An 18,632-nucleotide genomic window follows, 5' to 3' on the forward strand; every position below is an offset into this window, starting at 1 on the left:
AAGTACAAAGACTTATTAGAAAACAAGACCCCAAGATGGTTATCACCAATGGAGGCAAAGGCCCGGAAAAGACTCGATATGGAGGCCATATGGCCGAAATATTGGGAAATAATAGAAAAAATTGGAGATACTTGGAGGTTGCAGAGCTTGGAGAAACTAAAGGATAAGGTGCGAGATTGGCTACACTATGCTCAAATTAAAGAGGTTTTTAATTTGGACAAAAAGATAGGATTTCAGGTGGAAAAATCGAAATTAGAAACAGAATTGTTAGAACCAAAGACTAAGGTACTTTCAAGAATGTATAACTTGCTGCTTAAATGGAACACTCAGGATGAGACAGTTAAATCAGCCATGATAAAATGGGCTCAAGATATTGGGTACAACATTATGTTTGATGACTGGGAAAGGTTATGGACCACCGGTATGAAGTTTACGGCATGTAATGCCTTGAAGGAAAATATTATGAAAATGATATATAGGTGGTACATGACCCCAGTCAAGCTTGCAAAAATATATCATCTGTCTGATAATAAATGTTGGAAATGTAAGGAGGCTGAAGGAACATTCTTTCACCTCTGGTGGACCTGTCCAAGAGTGAAGGCCTTCTGGGAAATGATCTACAATGAGTTAAAAAAGGTATTTAAGTATACCTTCACCAAGAAACCAGAGGCCTTCCTTTTGGGTATGGTTGGCCAGAAAGTGTTAAAGAAGGACAGAACTTTTTTTTATGTACGCAGTTACAGCAGCAAGAATACTCATCGCAAAATATTGGAAGACACAAGATTTGCCCACACTGGAAGAATGGCAGATGCAACTGATGGACTATATGGAGCTGGCCGAGATGACTGGCAGAATCCGTGATTTGGGAGAAGAAACAATGGAAGAGGACTGGAAAAAGTTTAAGGACTATTTACAAAAACAGTACAAACTCTACGAATGTTAAGAAATTGCACGACTGGAAAAAACATGGTTCCAGCAATTTAGCTGAAAGATATGGGAAACTAAGTGATGTGAAAGAAAAGGTTGAAATCTAAAGTAATATTATGTTTAAATTTAAGTTATAACTAGTTGATAAGAATTATTTGAAGTTTAGAGACATAATATTTGAGAGGTATAAAATAAGATTTGAAATAAGGTAATAAATTGCTGTTTTTAGTTTACTACAGAGAACGCAGGGAAGGGAGATGTGAGGAAGTCCAATTAGTTATATAAAAAGAGTTATAAATAGTTATTTTTTTTCTTTTTTGTATTGCATGTTGGTGTAAGTATATGTCTTTTTTCTTTTTTGTTTGTTATTTGTTATTTGTTTGGTGAAGGGATTGTATATGTTTGGTATATGGTTGGTGTTTTTCTTTCTTATGCCTGAAAATTGAATAAAAATATATTTTTTTTTTTAAATAAATAGACCAGTGGTGATGTGTGTATATGTGTCACAACAGAGGGAGGGGAAAGGAAGAAGCAAGAGTCGCATACAGCAGAGAGAGGGGATAGCTAGCCCCTTTAAATCTAAGACTAAACATTGATTTTATTCTAAAAACAACAATTCAGCTGTTATTTTGTTGCACTTTTTATATATAAGATGGAACAGAAATTATTGTGTCTGCGTTAGTATTCCAATGAAGAGAGGCTGTGATAAAGAATGTGACTGCTGGCCTCCTGACTCCACAATGATGCTGCCAATGATGTATTGGGAGCTGACTCCGATTGCACCATTTTCGAAATAGCCTCAGATGGCACGAAGAAAGCAGACAGAAAGGCAATTCACAATGTGGGCATAATGTTGCTACTTTCCCAGTGAGCTAGGTTATATCTTTGCATTGCAAAATGATTCCAGGTGAGTACCCATTTTCCCTTCATTTTATTCAGAACAAGGCAGTGAGATCTGCATTTGTTAATTTTAAAAAAAGAGAAAATCTTGAACCTCTTCCTCATTTTATCTCTCTCATTTTTTTGATGGGGCGCCGTGTCTATCTGCAGGATTTGAGAACCTCATGCAAGATGTGCTGTGGTGCTTCAGTCAAGTGAAAGGAACTATTGACACAGGGGTCACAGAAGGTGGGTTTACTTTTCCTTTTGTTCTTGAAATGAAAAGGAACTTGTTTTCTTGCACTAACTGCTTAGTCAATGATCACTTTGTTTCAGCTCTTCTTGTGGTGATAACTTATGCTGCAAACAGGTAGCAATGATGTGTCTTTTTTTAAAGGTATGTTTTAAGGAGGCCTTAATTAGCCTGTCACTAAAATGGGAGCATAAACCTTTCTGCAACTGCAGAAATCCTTCTCCTCACATTATTTTTTTGAGGGGGAGGGTAATTTACTTATTTTTCTTCATGTTGACTATATTAGCATATAAAGTGATCAGGAGTGATGGGCATTGCAGCACTCAATGACCTATTTGTTCCTAGTAGTTCTGGGACCTTTCACAGTCAAATCATGTCCCTCTCTCTTTCTGTGCTACTCACAATAAAAGCGGAATATGCCGCCTGCCGTTTTGGGAACAAACTTGAAGGGACAACTGTGCTGGTCTTTGCACCCCCCCCCTTTAAACAACTGGTGAAATATATGCTACTGAAATGGAGAAAGTTTCTACCAGCCAGATCCCACAAGGGTATACATTCCAGATGATTTGCAGGGCAAGGGAGGCTTTCCTTCACAATACACTCAGAGTGGAAGTTTTTTTTCTCCAGAACCAACTCTTTCTTGCATTAACTCTTTCTACCTCAATCAGTCTCCCTACCTATCTCCCAACCTCTATTTCAACCCACTTCAACCAACCGTCTCTCAAACCCTCTCCTTTTAAACTCTCCTTCCTGGAACCATGGCCAATCAGAGGCTGCCATTTATTAACCATTTGCTGGCAGGGAAAGAGGGGGGGACACTTGTTAATCCCTGGTCAGCAAAAACAACTTTTCCGTCACATGTCCCCCCGCCCCCCCGAAAATCATAGCGTAAGCGAGGTTGCATACACCAGCCTCCACGCAGCAATGGGCAGGAACTGAAAAACACTTTTGGGGTTTGTTTCAATTTTCAAATACACTTTAAACCACATTAAAAACTTTTGCATCTCAAATAAACATATATACCGCCTGTTTGTCCCTTTATCTGTCTAAAGGTTTTGTGACAGGGCATCCGCAATTGCCTTATCCTTCCCTCTGCCCCGTTCATAATAAGGTTTAAGCATATTTACTTGGAAAACTTCACAATGTCCACTTTCCAAGTTTAAACCAACCACATAGTCTACATTGGAGAGTCTACCAACGACACGGAAGGCTTTGACGTTGTTCTGCGGTCAGACCAAAGCGCACTTTCACTCTCTCTTTAAATGTGAGGTAATCAGAGGTTTCATCCTCTCTGAGATCTGAGTATATTTCACTCAAAATTCCACATATCTGAGGGCACAAGTACAGCATCCAGTTTCCCTCAGGAATGTTTAAGTCTTTACAAGTCCATTCAAAACTAAATAGAAATGCCTGCACACCATCACCTTTTACATACTTTGGAAACCTCTTTATATTAGCTGAGGAAAAATCTCCACCCCCAACATTGGTTGCGGCAATTCTGCTCTCAGCTTAATTTCCTCCATTATTAAAAGAAACATATCTTTTTCAAGGGCCACCTTGGCCTCCCTTTCTCTGTATTCTTGGGCTAATCTGGCATCTCTTTCTCTTTTTCCTCATGAGCTACTGGTAGTCTGCTCTTTCTCTCTGCCATATCTCTCTCAGTCTGTTTCTGTGCTAGCTGAATGTCAGCTGCGATTCTGGTCTTTTGTTTTTCTTTCTCTGCTTCAACTTTAGCCACTTCTAATCTTAGTCTCATCATCTCTAATTCAGTACTGTATTAGGATTTTCCTCAGATGCAGCAGCTCCCAGCACTGGGTCATCCCGAGTCTCTTTGGCTTGGCGCTTGCTGGTCATTTTCTGACAGAATTTTTTTCTCCTTTTAATAAAATAACTTCACTACTTTATTGTTATGTATTGGGTTTAACACATTTTATGTTACAAGGCACATTCTAACCAATTGTATATGTTTTGGTAGACGAACATTCTAATGGCAAGCAAGCGCATGCACTTTCAACTGTCAACTGTCAACTGTCAACGGTCAGTTCATGCTTGCCGTTATTATTGTGCTGTCCAGTCAGTTCGATTCTTGTTTTCCTATGAGTGAGCTGTTGTCACTCCCAAATGTTGAATAAACGTAGTTGAGGAACTTATACTGCCTTGGGCTTCTGACTTTTTCCGAATATTTAACATTTATTAAACTGGTTGTTCTATGTCTCTGGGTATGTTTCTTTGTGGGTTTTAACTTCGGATCATCAATTAATATGTGATGACACTTTTTCCTCTCACGCCATTGGGTCCGCTCTCACTTGGATAAATTGCCCCCACCTCACTGAACAGCACTTTACCCAAAGGCTTCTTTTCCTTTCCTCTTAAAATTCTAGCCCAGAGTATCCTGCAGGGGACCTTTGTGAGGGAATATTTAGTCAGTTGGAGTCTCAGACAGGTTTTCTTTAAATTAACAAAAAAGATTTATTTAAGGCAAGATAGTATATAACACAAATGGCTTGAAATTAGGTTATTTCAGGCATACAGTACGATTATACTTTAATTCGCCGTCAATTGTTTTTGTGTTATAGGATTGGTTCCTTTATACGGTGATTCTTTCTTTCAGTTATACACCCCCTTTAACAATCTTGCTCCTGAGGTACCTTAAGCAATAGACCAAAGGGCTCTCCACAACCCCTCCCTTCGCTGAGTTTGGGAGATTCTTCTTTTCCTTAGAAGAATCTCTCCCCTCCAGACTAGATTTGAATCCCAATGAGGTTGTTCCTTTCCAGATCCTACTTCTTCTGGCTCAACCTTTGCCTCCCAGTAAAATTCTGATCTATTCCTCCTACAGGACACCACACTCTGTCCTACACAATACACTCAGAGTGGAAGTTGTTTTTTTCAAAACCAACTCTTTCTCGCATTAGCTCTTTCTACCTCAACCTGTCTCCCTACCTATCTCCCATCCTCAATTTCAACCCACTTCAACTAACCAACCAACCACCTCTCAAATCCTCTCCTTTTAAACTCTCCCTCCTGGAGCCACAGCCAATCAGAGACTGCCATTCATTAACCATTTGTTGGCAGGGAAAGAAAGAACGAACACTTGTTAATCCAACCGGTCCACCAAAACCGACTTTTTCATCACAATGGCCCTTCTCATCTCCTCTGTTGCAGGCCTAAAGTGGTGAGAGCTAGAAGTTGAAATGAGGTTTCTCTTACTGCTGGCTTGCTGGAGTTTGAGGAAGGCCACCTTTTTTGCCACACAGTTTCTACTTTCATTACGGAGGACAAGGATGTTAATCAATGTATATCATTTACCACAGGCTATACATCTCTATTAATTTTGGGTGGAATTCAACATTGCTGTAAGGCCATTTTTCCATCAGCACAAGCATTTCTGCTTGCCCGACTTAATAATCTCCCTCTGTGTGCTGTTCTGGGGGTTCTTCCAATCCCCAAGAGCTGATTTGAAGGGTGCAGGAGGGAGGAGACAGGGGGAGCTCTATTGCACTATGGGAACTCATTGTACTTGTTACTGCTAGCACACCTATTCAGCCCTCCATGACATGTTTGGACAACTGGGGCACAAATAAAACTATTATGAATAAGACTAGGTATGCACCTTCTAAAGTACTGGGGATCCAAGCCAGAGGTATTTGACCCTACTGTATTCCCCTGCTGTTGTTTTTTTTGTTTTCCACTGGATGTCTTTGATTTCCTATTTTCAGTTTCCAGGGTGGAGGGGAGGCCTCACTCTGCACTCTGCACATTTGCTATGAGTTTAGGGGATGAGTCCTTCCCCCAATTTCACCCACAGCTCAGAGAATCCTGGTATGATTTCATGTTGTTTGAGCCATTGCATTTCTATTGTCCTAATATATTGGGCACGAGGCAAGTCAGCACCATGGAAAGTTCCAAAGGCTATAAAGGGGCAAGCCCCTGGCTTGGAAACTGAGCACTTCTTTCTGACAAATCCTCCCAGGCATGTTGCCTACATTGATGGGTTGGCATGAGGATGCAAGTTCTTTGAGCGAAGGGGATTAATTCCTCAGGCAGGGCAGGATCCGGAGGTAGGGACTCAGGCCCGTTTGGTCTAGATGCTAGCATTAGATTTTTCCTCCCATGCTGCTGGATGGATCTGGCCACACTTCCATTGGAGTCAGATCCTAGCCTACTTTCTCAAAATGGGGTCCCATTCTGCTTAGGGTTCAAAAACTCTCTGAAGATACCTGCAACAAGCTTCCACTATTCCAACAGTTGCATGGAGTCCTTTGTTCCACAACTTTTAAACTCTGCCATCTGCTTGTGTAAGGGCTCTTGTGTTAGCAGACAACCCTTCATTTTTTAGTGATTTCTGGATGCTATTGTATACTGTATATGTATACAACTTTGTAACATATTACTGACAGCTGGGAATCAAGCCTTTAAAATCTTGGATACCTTGGATATCTGACTCTACAATATCATTGGATTTGGCTGCGAGCCCAACTTCATTGGCTTCTTTTTATGCTGCTTGCTAATTGCTTTCACAGTTTGCACTCTGCCGTTTGCATAGAAAGTAAAGTGCTATTAGTTAATGCAACCTAAAATTTCAGCCTAAATAATTAAGTAAGAGCCAGCTACCATGAGACTATGGCTATTTTTGTGAATATGATTTTAAAGTAGAGTGAATTTACTCCAAGGGAAAACTAAACCACCAATTATATATACTGTAGCTTGGGGTGGAGGGAGAGGACAAGCGATGTTTAGGGGAGCAGATTTAAATCAATAAATGTGTTCTAGGGTAGACCAAATACCATGGGTGTAGCCAAGGGGGGCAGGGGGCAGCTGCACCCTAAATCAAGTAAATCAATAAAAATATTTGACTGAGGTTCTCCCCCCAACAAAAAACCCCCATAAATCCTGGCTACGCCCATGCCACACCCCCCCCCATATATTTCAGGTTAAAGCTAAAACCAAACCATTTCAGTATTGATCTGGAACAATTATTGAGATCCTGTGTCTTGGAAACCAACCCTTTATTTATTTATTTATTTATTTATTTATTTTTATTCATATTACTCTTGAAGACAAATGTATATATTTTTGTTATGCTTTCTTTCAATACTACTTCCTCTTCTAATCCAGTTTCCAAAGAGATATTTCAAGCAATTTCCCCCAAACAATGGCATAAACAATGTCTTAGGGAAGTCCTTCTTAGCACTTTCCATTTATCAAACAGTAGGTAATTTCAAAGCTGACAGTGCTAAACAAATGAGATTCAAGCAGTGATAATTTCCTTGAATTGATATTACACATTTATTTGTCAGGAAAGCTGGAGGCAATGCTCTGAGTAGCACTAAAAAAGGGAAAAGAGATTGAATGAATATAATTTCATATCCAGGTGTATATAAAATATTTAAGATAATCTGTGTGAAGTACTAAGTGCCAATTCAAGAAGCATTAATACTTGGCTTATTGCATACTTGTTCTTCCAATCACATTTCTACTTATGCACGCGGCTACTAAGCACATTCCTGTTTGTGTCAAGAAAACCCAGAATATGTTCAACCAGCATGTCCTGGATCTGAACTGTAGTATTCAAGACGGTGATAAGTTCCTTCGGGTCAAACTAGATGCAATATTAACTGTATGTAAGCAATTAGCATGCATGGTTTTGAAATTTTAAATTTCTGCAATGAGAAAGGAGAAGCAGGTTTGCAACTATGGCACATTGTGATGGGAATAGCCTCCCCTCACCCCAACATCACCCCCAAAGCCATTAGAACCAGGAGGAGAAGTCCCATGGGCATATTGATCTTTCTGAGCAAATACCAGGGATAAACCAATGTAATTGCAATAAAATCCTTTCTAGAATATCTTTAAAACAATCTAGTGCAGTGGCTTAGAATGTGAGCCTTCGACACCATGGAGTCATTCAGTTATTCCCTTACCTCAACCTCCTTAGGTAGCAAGTAACAAACTTTTAGCTTCCACTGTCTCATATGTACTATGGAAGTAATATCACTGACTCACCTGGGTGTGAAGATTATTTAAGAATATACAGTCGTACCTCGGAAGTTAAACACCTTGCGACTCAAACGTTTTGGCTCCCAAATGCCGCAAACCCGGACGTGAGGGTTTGCAAACGTTCTTTGGAACCGGAGCTTCCTGCAGCCAATCGGAAGCCGTGCCTTGGTTTCCAAATGTTTTGGAAGTTGAACGGACTTCTGGAGCAGATTCTGTTTGACTTCTGAGGTATGACTGTATATGCAAAACTTTGGATGTGAGAAAGGCACTATATAGAGGTTAAATATTATCCCCCCGCTCTTATTTCTTCTATGCTGTGTAAAGTAAATATTAGCACAAAACTGTGATGCTAAAAGTAATTGAAACTGCAATACCTATGTACATTTCTGCATAGACAAGGAGGAGGCTGGTTATAACATTTGACCAAAGTCTACTGTAGACCCTTGATTTTAAGTTTCTTCCCTCTCCTGAAGCCCAACCCTATTCATGTTACCTGGATCACGGGTTCCAAGGGAACAAGTCACACAGGACTTAATTTCGAGCACGCATGGCTAGATATGCACTGTTCGTTAGCTGTCTGTGACACTTCCTAGGAGTAAACCTCATGAAATACAGTAGGGCTTACTTCTGAGTACAGGGGCTCGCGCTGCACAGCTGCAGTCCTCTGTGCCCTAATGTGGAAACAGGCCCTACATTACATCCATGAACTCAGATTCTCCAGTTAACCTGGTTCCCTCCCGAAAATCTAAACAACTTCTACCGGTAGCCATGTTGTGCTATGAGTCATTCCAGCACCACCACCCCAAAATATAAGGGGAGCGGTGGGAAGGGCGGGCAGCTCCTTCTCGACCAGCCAAGCACCTTTAAACGTGGGGAGGAATTTCCCTTTCTGTGCCAGGTTCCCCCCCCCTTCCCCTGCGTCTTTTGATGCCCAGGGCTCTCCGCAGAGTCCGGGACACGATCCCGCGCCCTGCTGAGCAGAGCGAGGCGCGAGACGCTCCCCGGTCGCCTCGCGCGTGTGTTTACAGGCGGGAGGGTCTTAGTCAGCAAATCCTGCTCCGATGCGCTGCAGCCAATGAGGAGCCTCGCTCGGCCCGCTCGCCGGGGGGCTCCGGAGTTGGCGCTGCTGGGCGCGGGCAGAAATGCGAGGCGGCTCTCGCGGGCGCTGATGGCAAAATGGGGTCTGGCCGCCGCCGCGGCGCTTTCGCTCCCGCCGCCCTGCAGCTCCGCCGGGAGGGCTGCCGCGCTGCGCCGTCGTCCACCATGTAGCCTCTTTCACCAGCCTGAGGACCCCTCCTCCTCATGGATTGAGGAGGCTGCGTTCAGCCCTCATTTCTTCATATTCGTCGCCGGAAGATGAAATGCTTCTCCCGTTACCTGCCTTACCTCTTCAGACCTCCCAACACCATCCTGTCTTCCAGCTGCCACACGGAAGGTACAGGTCGGAGAGGAGCGCCGGCGGGATGGTGGGTGGGACGCCAGGTGCGGATCAGAGCCGAGGGGAGGGGAAAGAGGGAAAGTGGGAGGAGAGCCTGCTCCCCCCACCCCGCTCCGTTCCCCCTTCCTCCCTGTCTCTGCTGACATTGCCTTTTGCAGCCAGTGCGTGCCCGGGGCGAGGGGGGGGGGTGTGCCAGCAAAAAAGCTTGCCTTGCGACAAGATTTGAGGAATCGGTGGGGCCTGGGTGGGGGGCGGCCCGATATTCCCGGCGAGTCAGCCATTTATCAAGGAGAATGGTGCAAAACATTACAGCATCGGAAAGGTCTTCTGGACTGCAGGACTACGATCCCCCACACCTTAGTTACTTCCTTTGCAGGCCGGGTTTCCATCGAAAACATATCGTGCAAATCTGTTTACCGATTGGGGAGAGGGTGGGAGGTTAGCTGTGCAGACCAGGTATATGCAATCTGTTTTGCCAAGGTTTCAATTTGAGAAGACTGGAAGGGAAAGTATGTTCAGGATTCTGGAGCCTGGGAGAATGCTAGGAACTTTTGCCATTCTGGGGCAAGTTTCTCTGCTACTAGTTTGCATGATCTGCTGTCAGGAATTTCTATGAATTGCCATTGATGCCACACTCTAATAACTGATATACAGTGTACAGGAAGTAATCATGGAGGTAGTCAGGATTTTTGTTTGGAAGGGGCAGAAACCGAGTTTGCTATGTATTTTTATTGATTATGGGGTGGGCAGCTGCTCCTCCCTGCCCCCCCACTACACCCATTGAAGTAATACTGAGCCTGTCATACTATATAAAGATAGAAGGGGGAGAATCACATTTTCTTTAGTCATAATAGAAGGTGTTTGCAAGAAGAATCTAAGTTCTAAAACTTACAAGCAGTGCTAAGAGATTTTTCCCCAGTGTAGATTTTGTTTCTTTCCATGTAGCTGAGAGCAGAAGCCCTCCCTATGAGAGCTTTAAATGAGTGTTTAAGTATTGCGGAGATTGATGCTGTCAAGACAGGAATGCAAGCAGACCATAGCATATAATTACAGCTAATTAAATGTTAAAGCAGCAATAAGTAGAACTAGGAGCAAGCACAATCCAATAGTGAGTTGTCTTTAATCTTTACATCTAAAGCCACTTTAGTTTAGCTTGGTAATTTATGACTAGAAGATGGAAGTAAATGATAGGCAATAGATCGGCCTCTAATTGTCCCCATATCGGCCATCCAAGTATTTAATTTTTTTTAAGTGTTTGAGCAGGTTACTAGGGTCACATGGGGCATCATTCTAATCCAATAAACTGTTTTTATAGTGGGGAACCTTTTTCCAGCCTGAGGGCCGTGTTCCTTTTTGATGACATTGGGGGGAGGTGCATGCCAGTCGTGGGCAGGCCTAGAAGCCAAACGTGATTGAGGCAAAGGATGTGACGGATCTTTGACCAGTAGGCTGAATTCTAGCCACGCAAAAGCCACAGGTTTCTCTATTCCCCAACAGACATTTATGTATTTAATAAAAGTTAAAATTCTGAAACATAAAAACTACCTCAGCTTGGTAGGCTTGTCTAAGCAAGCATGTTTTTAACATCGTGCAGTGAAGGTGCCTGCTTGCTCTCAATAGGCAGGGAGTTCCGCTGCCACACAAAGCGACCAAGTTCTTACAAATGTGGAACGGATATTACGTGGCTCGCAAATCAACAACCATCGCAGATCTCTGAGCACAGGTGTTGCAGTAGTGTAGCTAGGGGAGGCGAGCGTGGGGTGCCACACTGGAGCCCAAGGTGGCGTGCAAGCCCCAAGCACCCCAGAGCCCAGCGCACCACTCCCAAAAGCAGCATGGCTCACAGTGGCCAGAGGGTGGCTGGCAAGGATGCAAGCAGCATGCGCTGACTCCATGAGGGGTGCTGGGCCTGCAGCATGCCCGAGCCACCACGTTTCTCCCGGGTGCCCTCTCCCCCCCCTTTTTGCAGCCATTTATCTTATGCTTAAGAGAAGCTTTCCCATTCTTTCAGAATTCTTAAATGAGACCTTCACTGAGGTTCTGCACTATGTAAATTAGTTTATAATTGATTAATCAATTCAGTTGTTAAAAGCAGGTATGCTAATCAACTCCCATCATCTTTAATCAGATCCTAACAACAAAAATGACCTTAAAATGATACCCAATTTTTTCAAATAGTACATTCTGTTTTGTTCCCAAACCATATTTCAGAATGATCATCTTATGTGGTGTTCTAGCCACATCCACTCTAAAAACATTGTTCATTCTTGGTTAGACAAGCATACCCAGATGCTTAGAAAATTGAAGTAATTTTAATCTGTTTTAGTGCAGAGAGATATACTGTAGTCCAGCAACAGCTGGAGAGTAACACGTTTTTCATCCCTGCTGCATTGTTTTTCTTGTTTACCAGTAAAGATTTGGAATCAACCAAACATTTATTAGATTTTTTTAAGCTCAAGAAGTTTGGTGAGTCATTTGGATGAGAATGTTAGACACCAAGGCCATTGTGGTTGCTCATGTATGGAAGGATTCATATAATGACTTTAGGACAAACAGAAAACTGGAAGTCTGTGTATTCCATAGTTTAGAGAAATAAATGTTTCCTGGGTTTAGTCCGGGTTAGCGCCATCGGCAGTGGCGGAGTTCCTCTGATCGAGAGGAACCCGCTCCGCGAAAATCGGGTCTTGCCGCCGCGGTGAAGGCGGAGACCCCTCAAAAATCCCAGGCAGAGGAAGCCTGGGAATGTGGGATTCGGCTGACACCAAGAGCGCCTCCCCTACTCGCAGGGAAACCCTTTTTCGGGGATCCAAAGTGAAGTGGGGTGAGTGGCGCGGTGTTTTGAATTGACCGCTACTTTTACGGAGTGAAGCCGCACAGCCGTTGCCGGAGAGCGCTGACTTTTTCCTGTGGACAATTGGACTCTAAACAAGTACCCGTGAGTAGAACGGAAAATTGGACTACGAAACATTTTAATTTGGCACCAAAGCGGGAAGGTTCTAAACAGGAAGTCCGCCTTCCGCTTTTGTAAATAGATTGAAGCAAAAATTTTGCAAGCTAAAGTCTGGAAAGTCGTATATAAAGGACTACATTTCCTTCAGTTAAAACCACCAAAACCCCTCTTGGAAGCAGGAGAAGAGGGGGGGGGGGAATCTTAGATTGTTTAAGCCTGCAGGAGAGAGAGAGTAAAGAAAGATAAATTTCCACCGTCTCAAACCTGGGAACGGGGTATCAGAGACAGAATTTTTTGGGGAAGTTCATTGACTGTCTTTTGACAGATAGTTAAAAAAGAGAAACATATTGATCCCAATGTTGCCTTTTGCATTCAAAAGAAACAAAATATTTGAAAAATGAAAGTAATTTTCTTTTGTTGGACCTGCTTTCAAAAGATGGATACAAATTGAAATTGTCTCCTCTAGAGGGAGCTTGTTAAACTGTTGCTGGAGTCGATCTGGGGAATTTCACAGCTGTGGAGATTAAGGATCGTGAGACCAGACTCTGACCTTGGATAAGAATGTGTTTAGAAGAAGTTTTTGGTGCTTGCTCTTTGCAAGACAAGCGCTTTGTTGGAGCAGCTGCATGAGAAGATGGATTTGATGACTGTTGCAGTCAATAATTTTGGACAAACAGTGAATACTCATATAGAAACCATTCAGGAACCAACCCAGGAATCTGTTTTGACAGGGCAAGTGCAAGTGCAGAAGATAATGGAGGAGGTTGTTGTTGAACCTCAAGTAACACAAATGGAGAGACCCGAGGCCCTGCAGGAGCATAAGCTGCTGTTTCTGAAGACTGAACCTGGAGAAAGTCAGATTTGGAGAGAGGGAGTATTGTTTGGCTTGGAGATGGGAAGTTGGTTGTATCCCCCTAGGCAGGGATGTTTTGGCTTTTGGGATTTGGTTTCGGGCCAGGGGGGGTCTGGAGTTGTGGGGGCTCTTAACTTTGGAGGGACTTTGAAACATGCTTTTAAATACTTTCTGGATTACAGTGCTGACTGTGGAGAATGGGCTGACCTGTTGAGGGGGGACGGAGATATTGTTGGGTTGGAGTCTCCCCGAGACCTACTCCTCAATGAGAAAGGAAAGAAATTAAGAAAAAGATCAACAAAAGTGTAGGTATCAACAAAAGTGTAGGTATAAACAAGAAGAAGATCTGCAGAAGGGACATGGAAAAGACTTAACAGCCTCGGACATAAGATCACCAGGTTGATGGACTAGATGGAATGGATAGAAAGGACTGACATAACCCAAGACCAGGAAGAAGAGACGTTGGATGAAGATTGGAAGAAAGTTTTTAAAAATTTATTTTGAGAATTAGTGTAAAATTAATGAGTGTTAGGAAAAATGTTGGAATGAAACTATTTGGCTTTAGTAGAAATGATATAAGGAGTTATGTATAAATAAGTTTTAAGTTTTAAGGCTTTTTATGGTAAGATAAAGTTAAAATAAATTAAGGTAAATTTAATGACAGAATATAGTGAAAGATGGAAAGGATTTGCTGAGTTAATTAATAGGTTAGACCGTTAAGATAAATTATACAATAAAAATTGAGAAAGATGGAAAGAATTTGCTGAAACAATTAATTAAATTAGAATACAAAAAGGGAGGTGTGAGGAGGTCGATGAAACAAGTAAATGAAAGATAATGATATGGAATATTGGATGTGTGTTTTAATGTTACTGTTCTTTTTTGCTGTATTGTTGTATTGTTTTTTATGTTTTTCTTTTTATATATTGTAATGTATGTCCTGTTAAATTTTTTGTTGTTTTCTTGTCTTCTTTTCTCTGTAATTCTTAAACTTCTAATAAATATCATTTAAAAAATATATAGAGAAATAAATGTTTCAAGTTGATTTGTTAGGTAACGTGTGCCATACAAATCCAAGGGAATTCTGGAAGAAAGAAGAGCTTAGCTGTCTGATGGTTTCTTAATAAGGGGGGGGGACACTTTTGTTTAATTCTTTCATCTAACTCGCTAAGTCAGTATTTATAAACTCAGATATTGTAAGCAAAGTGATACCAGGCTGAATTATAAAGTGACATGTTTGCATGGCTTTGATGGCAGCTCTTACCAATCTCTGTAGACCTAATTAAAGGCATATAATGATGACTCCCCTTTCCCAAGCCATGGCATGAGTGGAAAATGTACTTTCAGAAGAATATACCAGCCCAACAGATTGGAGATATCATATTCATGTAGATATGGAGAACATAATGATACCCTTATTGGTCTTTGCATTATTACAGCAATATAAAAATGACATGTCATAAAAATGACACCCGTTAAAACAATTAATATTCTATGTGTCCACACTGCTGAATTCTCTAAATCAGAAAATGGAGGTGGAAAGAGACTATCAACACCCGGTGCTTACATCAGTCCTGCCCTTTGAGTTTGGCCTTTGCCTTTTGTTCATGCCAGAAGAGATACACAACATGGTAATCGCTTGATTTCCTTGTGATCACCTATTTGGTTAGTACAGTAAGTCCCTTTGAATCCTTTGTGGCTTCATTTTGGATAAGCATGGCTAGGACTGGGTTTCCTGTATCCTAAGATAATGCCAGGATAATACAAGGAATAAATGGATTCACTTTCAGCTCTTTTTATACCTCTGAAGTTTTTATCACAGCAGCTTAAAATAGCTTTCAGGTTATCCTTAAATGCACAAAATGTGCTTCTGTTGCTTTTGTGTGTGCAAAATGCAAAGGAGTGAAATGAAAGGTAATCAAAATGGCACATGGTGTTTAATGCTTTCCTAGGACTAGTTTAAGCCCCACTGAGAACAGTGGGACTTCTGTAGGTATAGGGTGATATAAAAGTAGAATATTGTACAAAATATAAAGCAAATCTAGAGATAAAGCAACAGCAAACCAAATTACATCCAGAAACAAGCACTTTCAATTCCCATATTCATAATTCTCCCATTGATCCCAATGCAAGTATACAAGGACATTCCTTTGGCTGGATCATGACCATTAATAATACCAAATTGCTTTTCACATGCAGGTTTTATCAACAGTCATAATTTTATTTTCTATAACATGTCTTGAGCCACAGCATGAAAATGAACTGTAAGCATTAAATCAATTTAGTGTCAGATTAAACCCGGGATTTAGAAAAATATGCTATATTTATTTTCAGTAAGAGCCTGACCTCTCCAAGGGTAAAAAGCACATTATGAACACAGTACAAAATAGGACCTGAGGACATAAACCATCCAAAGTGCAGTTTTTACCTGAAGGTCAGTGAGGTTTACTTCTGAATAAACATGCCTAGGCTCGCCTACGCAAATTCCGCTTATTTCAATGAAAGAGATTTACAGGGCAATTATAGGCAAGCGTACACTGTAATGCCTAATAAAGGTTTGGTGAAGTAAGCAAGTAAGGCATGTGTACAGCAGTCAGAAATAAAATCTACTAAGCTCAATAGGTTTTACTCTCAGGTATAGAAGAAGAAGAAGAAGAGTTTGGATTTGATATCCCGCCTTTCACTCCCTTTAAGGAGTCTCAAAGCGGCTAGCATTCTCCTTTCCCTTCCTCCCCCACAACAAACACTCTGTGAAGTGAGTGGGGCTGAGAGACTTCAGAGAAGTGTGACTGGCCCAAGGTCACCCAGCAGCTGCATGTGGAGGAGCGGAGACACGAACCCGGTTTCCCAGATTACATGACTACCGCTCTTAACCACTACACCACAGTGGCTCTCGCCAGGTATAGGTGGGTTATAGGATTGCTGCCTTTAGTATATGCTTAATTCTCAGTTGAAATGAGTGGGACAAAACTGATCAACTGCAACTGGAATTGTCACTAAGTCTTTGAACAACTATATTTATATTACAAATGCTATTGCTGTGGCCATTACCTTAAACTGAAGACAGGCGTTTAGTAGCCCCTAAGCTAGAACTGGCTTCCGAATGCAATTTTATGTTTATTCATTTAGTAGCTTTATATACCACTGTTTGACTGGCAGCTCACAACATTTATAAATGCAATGGGTACATGAAGAACAACCACAACTGAAGCCAGCCCAGCAGCAAGTGTCTGGTGCCGTCTTCTGCCTCCCACTCTGTTGTGTTCATTCCCACTTAGCTTATCTGACCTCTGGGTTTCCTACCAATTTTAAATCGAGGTGCATTAAACATTTGGTTTGAAAGGAAAGGCTTTTCAAAAGTTTTGTGAGAGAAGAAAGGAAAGTTTATGAAACATTAGAAGAGTAGAAGAGATCCTTCCCTCGCCACCCAAAGAGAGAAACTTTTAATTCAGCAGTCCTGCTTACTTTGCCCAACCAATTGTCTCTGCATCTGATAAATGTTCCCTAATAAGGTATACAGTGGGCAGTCCTGATGTAAATATAGCTTCAGTTGGTGGAGGTGTTTCAGGAATTTATTCCAGTTTGTAGCTGCCTGTCCCCAGAAGCCTCGGAGAGGGTAATAGTACAGTCATACCTCATGTTACATTTGCTTCATGTTACGTTCTTTCAGGATATGTCCCGCGGTGACCCGGAAGTACCAGAAAGGGTTACTTCTGGGTTTTGCCGCTTGCGCATGCGCAGACATGGCAAATTGCAACCCGCGCGTGCGTAGATGTGTCACTGTGGGTTGCGCTCTTTTCATGTTGCGAATGGGCTTCTGGAACGAATCCCATTCGCAACCAGATGTACCACTGTCTTAAAAATTCAATTACTGTAAAAACAAACCTTAATAACTTGAATTATAGAATTTATGTTAAAATAAAATGTGTGTAAAATGTTGCTTGCTTTTGTTATTCCTAGCCAGTGATTTCTCTCTGCCCTACCCCCTGCATTGAATAGAGAGGTCTTGTAGTGCTTTTCAGGAAATTCCTGTCAGCTTGGATGAGGAAGTCTATTCCAGAACTAGGAAGATGCCATCAAAATACACTGATGCCACTTTAACAATGAACAGTCAAAGAGATATCCATAAACTTGGTTTCCCTCATCTTTCACTAGAACTAACTGCCAGAGAAAATCCCACTATATATTCATTTTATTATTTCAATCTGGTGCACCTGGAAAGAGGGCCAGAATAGCACAGTGTAACTCTAAAATCCTTTGTCAGCATACCTGTCCAAATACTGAGCTATGGAGTAAGCCAGAGACTTTGGACAATAGAGTCTGGGGTGGGTCAGTCAAGGAAGGGAGAAATACTGGAGTGATACACGTTTTTAAACAGCACCAGAGAACCAAATGTGTGCAGAGTTCTTAGCGATCAGATCAGATTATAGCATTCCATGAATGAGTGCATGTTGCTGTTCTAAGATAAAACAGCCAGAGCAAGAGAAGTTTCAAGAAATAAGGAATTACTGGAAATAAGGACCAACTACAGCAGGCCAAAAATGGAACAAAACTAGAGATGGGAACACAGGTTAGGATCCATTCTAGTAGGGAGGGACTGCTGTGATGCCTTTTGCAGCCCATAATGTGGAAGCAAGGATATTCACCCCATCAGGTCCCAAGAAAGAAAGAGTCTGCCGTTGTCATCCTAGCTGTTACGGCAGTGCTGACAGAGCTACTGGGACATTTTACAAGAAGCAAGCGGGGCATGTTCTTGCTAAGCTGCTTGTCAGTTCCAGTAATCTCACTATAAAATATTCTACCCAGGGTGTTATCTATAGTGTTGCTTTATGCTTGGCAAAAAAACAATTACAACTACTATTTGCATGTGTTGGCTATTTAAGCCTACAATCATATACACCACATAGAACTCAGTAGGACTTCTGAGCAGACATGGATAGGATTGTGTTGCTTTGTTTCCCCCCCATAAGCATCAGCCATTGGAGACTGCTGAATAAAGGTTTCAGTTTTAAGGAAAATTTTAAAAATAAGATTTCCTTATAGTTTTCTAGTACAGTGGTACCTCGGGTTACATACGCTTCAGGTTACATACGCTTCAGGTTACAGACTCCGCTAACCCAGAAATAGTACCTTGGGTTAAGAACTTTGCTTCAGGATGAGAACAGAAATCGTGCTCCAGCGCGGCAGCAGCAGGAGGCCCCATTAGCTAAAATGGTGCTTCAGGTTAAGAACAGTTTCAGGTTAAGAACAGACCTCCGGAACGAATTAAGTACATAACCCGAGATACCACTGTATTACTATTTAAAATCAAACCCTCAAGATTTTCCTTAGC

General features: G+C 41.8%; 1 protein-coding gene and 1 long non-coding RNA gene across 3 annotated transcripts in view; both read left to right on the top strand.

Annotated features, from left to right (window-relative positions):
* Positions 1 to 18,632, top strand: part of PPP2R2B (protein phosphatase 2 regulatory subunit Bbeta) — a 246,092-nt gene that overhangs the window by 2,993 nt on the left and 224,467 nt on the right. The window contains exons 2-3 of one of the 2 annotated variants that reach the window (XM_082213497.1): positions 1,411 to 1,834; positions 1,978 to 2,055. In XM_082213497.1, coding sequence (XP_082069623.1) covers positions 1,825 to 1,834; positions 1,978 to 2,055 — 88 coding nt within the window. In that variant the 5' untranslated portion in view covers positions 1,411 to 1,824. Of the gene's footprint in view, positions 1 to 1,410; positions 1,835 to 1,977; positions 2,056 to 9,193; positions 9,495 to 18,632 lie in introns of those variants that run through there. The other variant, XM_082213499.1, reaches the window with a different exon arrangement.
* On the top strand, positions 9,506 to 17,456 carry LOC309527048. Its single transcript, XR_014217078.1, has 3 exons — positions 9,506 to 10,605; positions 15,639 to 15,734; positions 17,261 to 17,456. It is a non-coding gene; the product is annotated as an uncharacterized lncRNA (long non-coding RNA).

Source organism: Podarcis vaucheri (genome assembly GCF_965113315.1).
Source record: "Podarcis vaucheri genome assembly, chromosome: 2".
Taxonomy (NCBI): Eukaryota; Metazoa; Chordata; class Lepidosauria; order Squamata; family Lacertidae; genus Podarcis; species Podarcis vaucheri.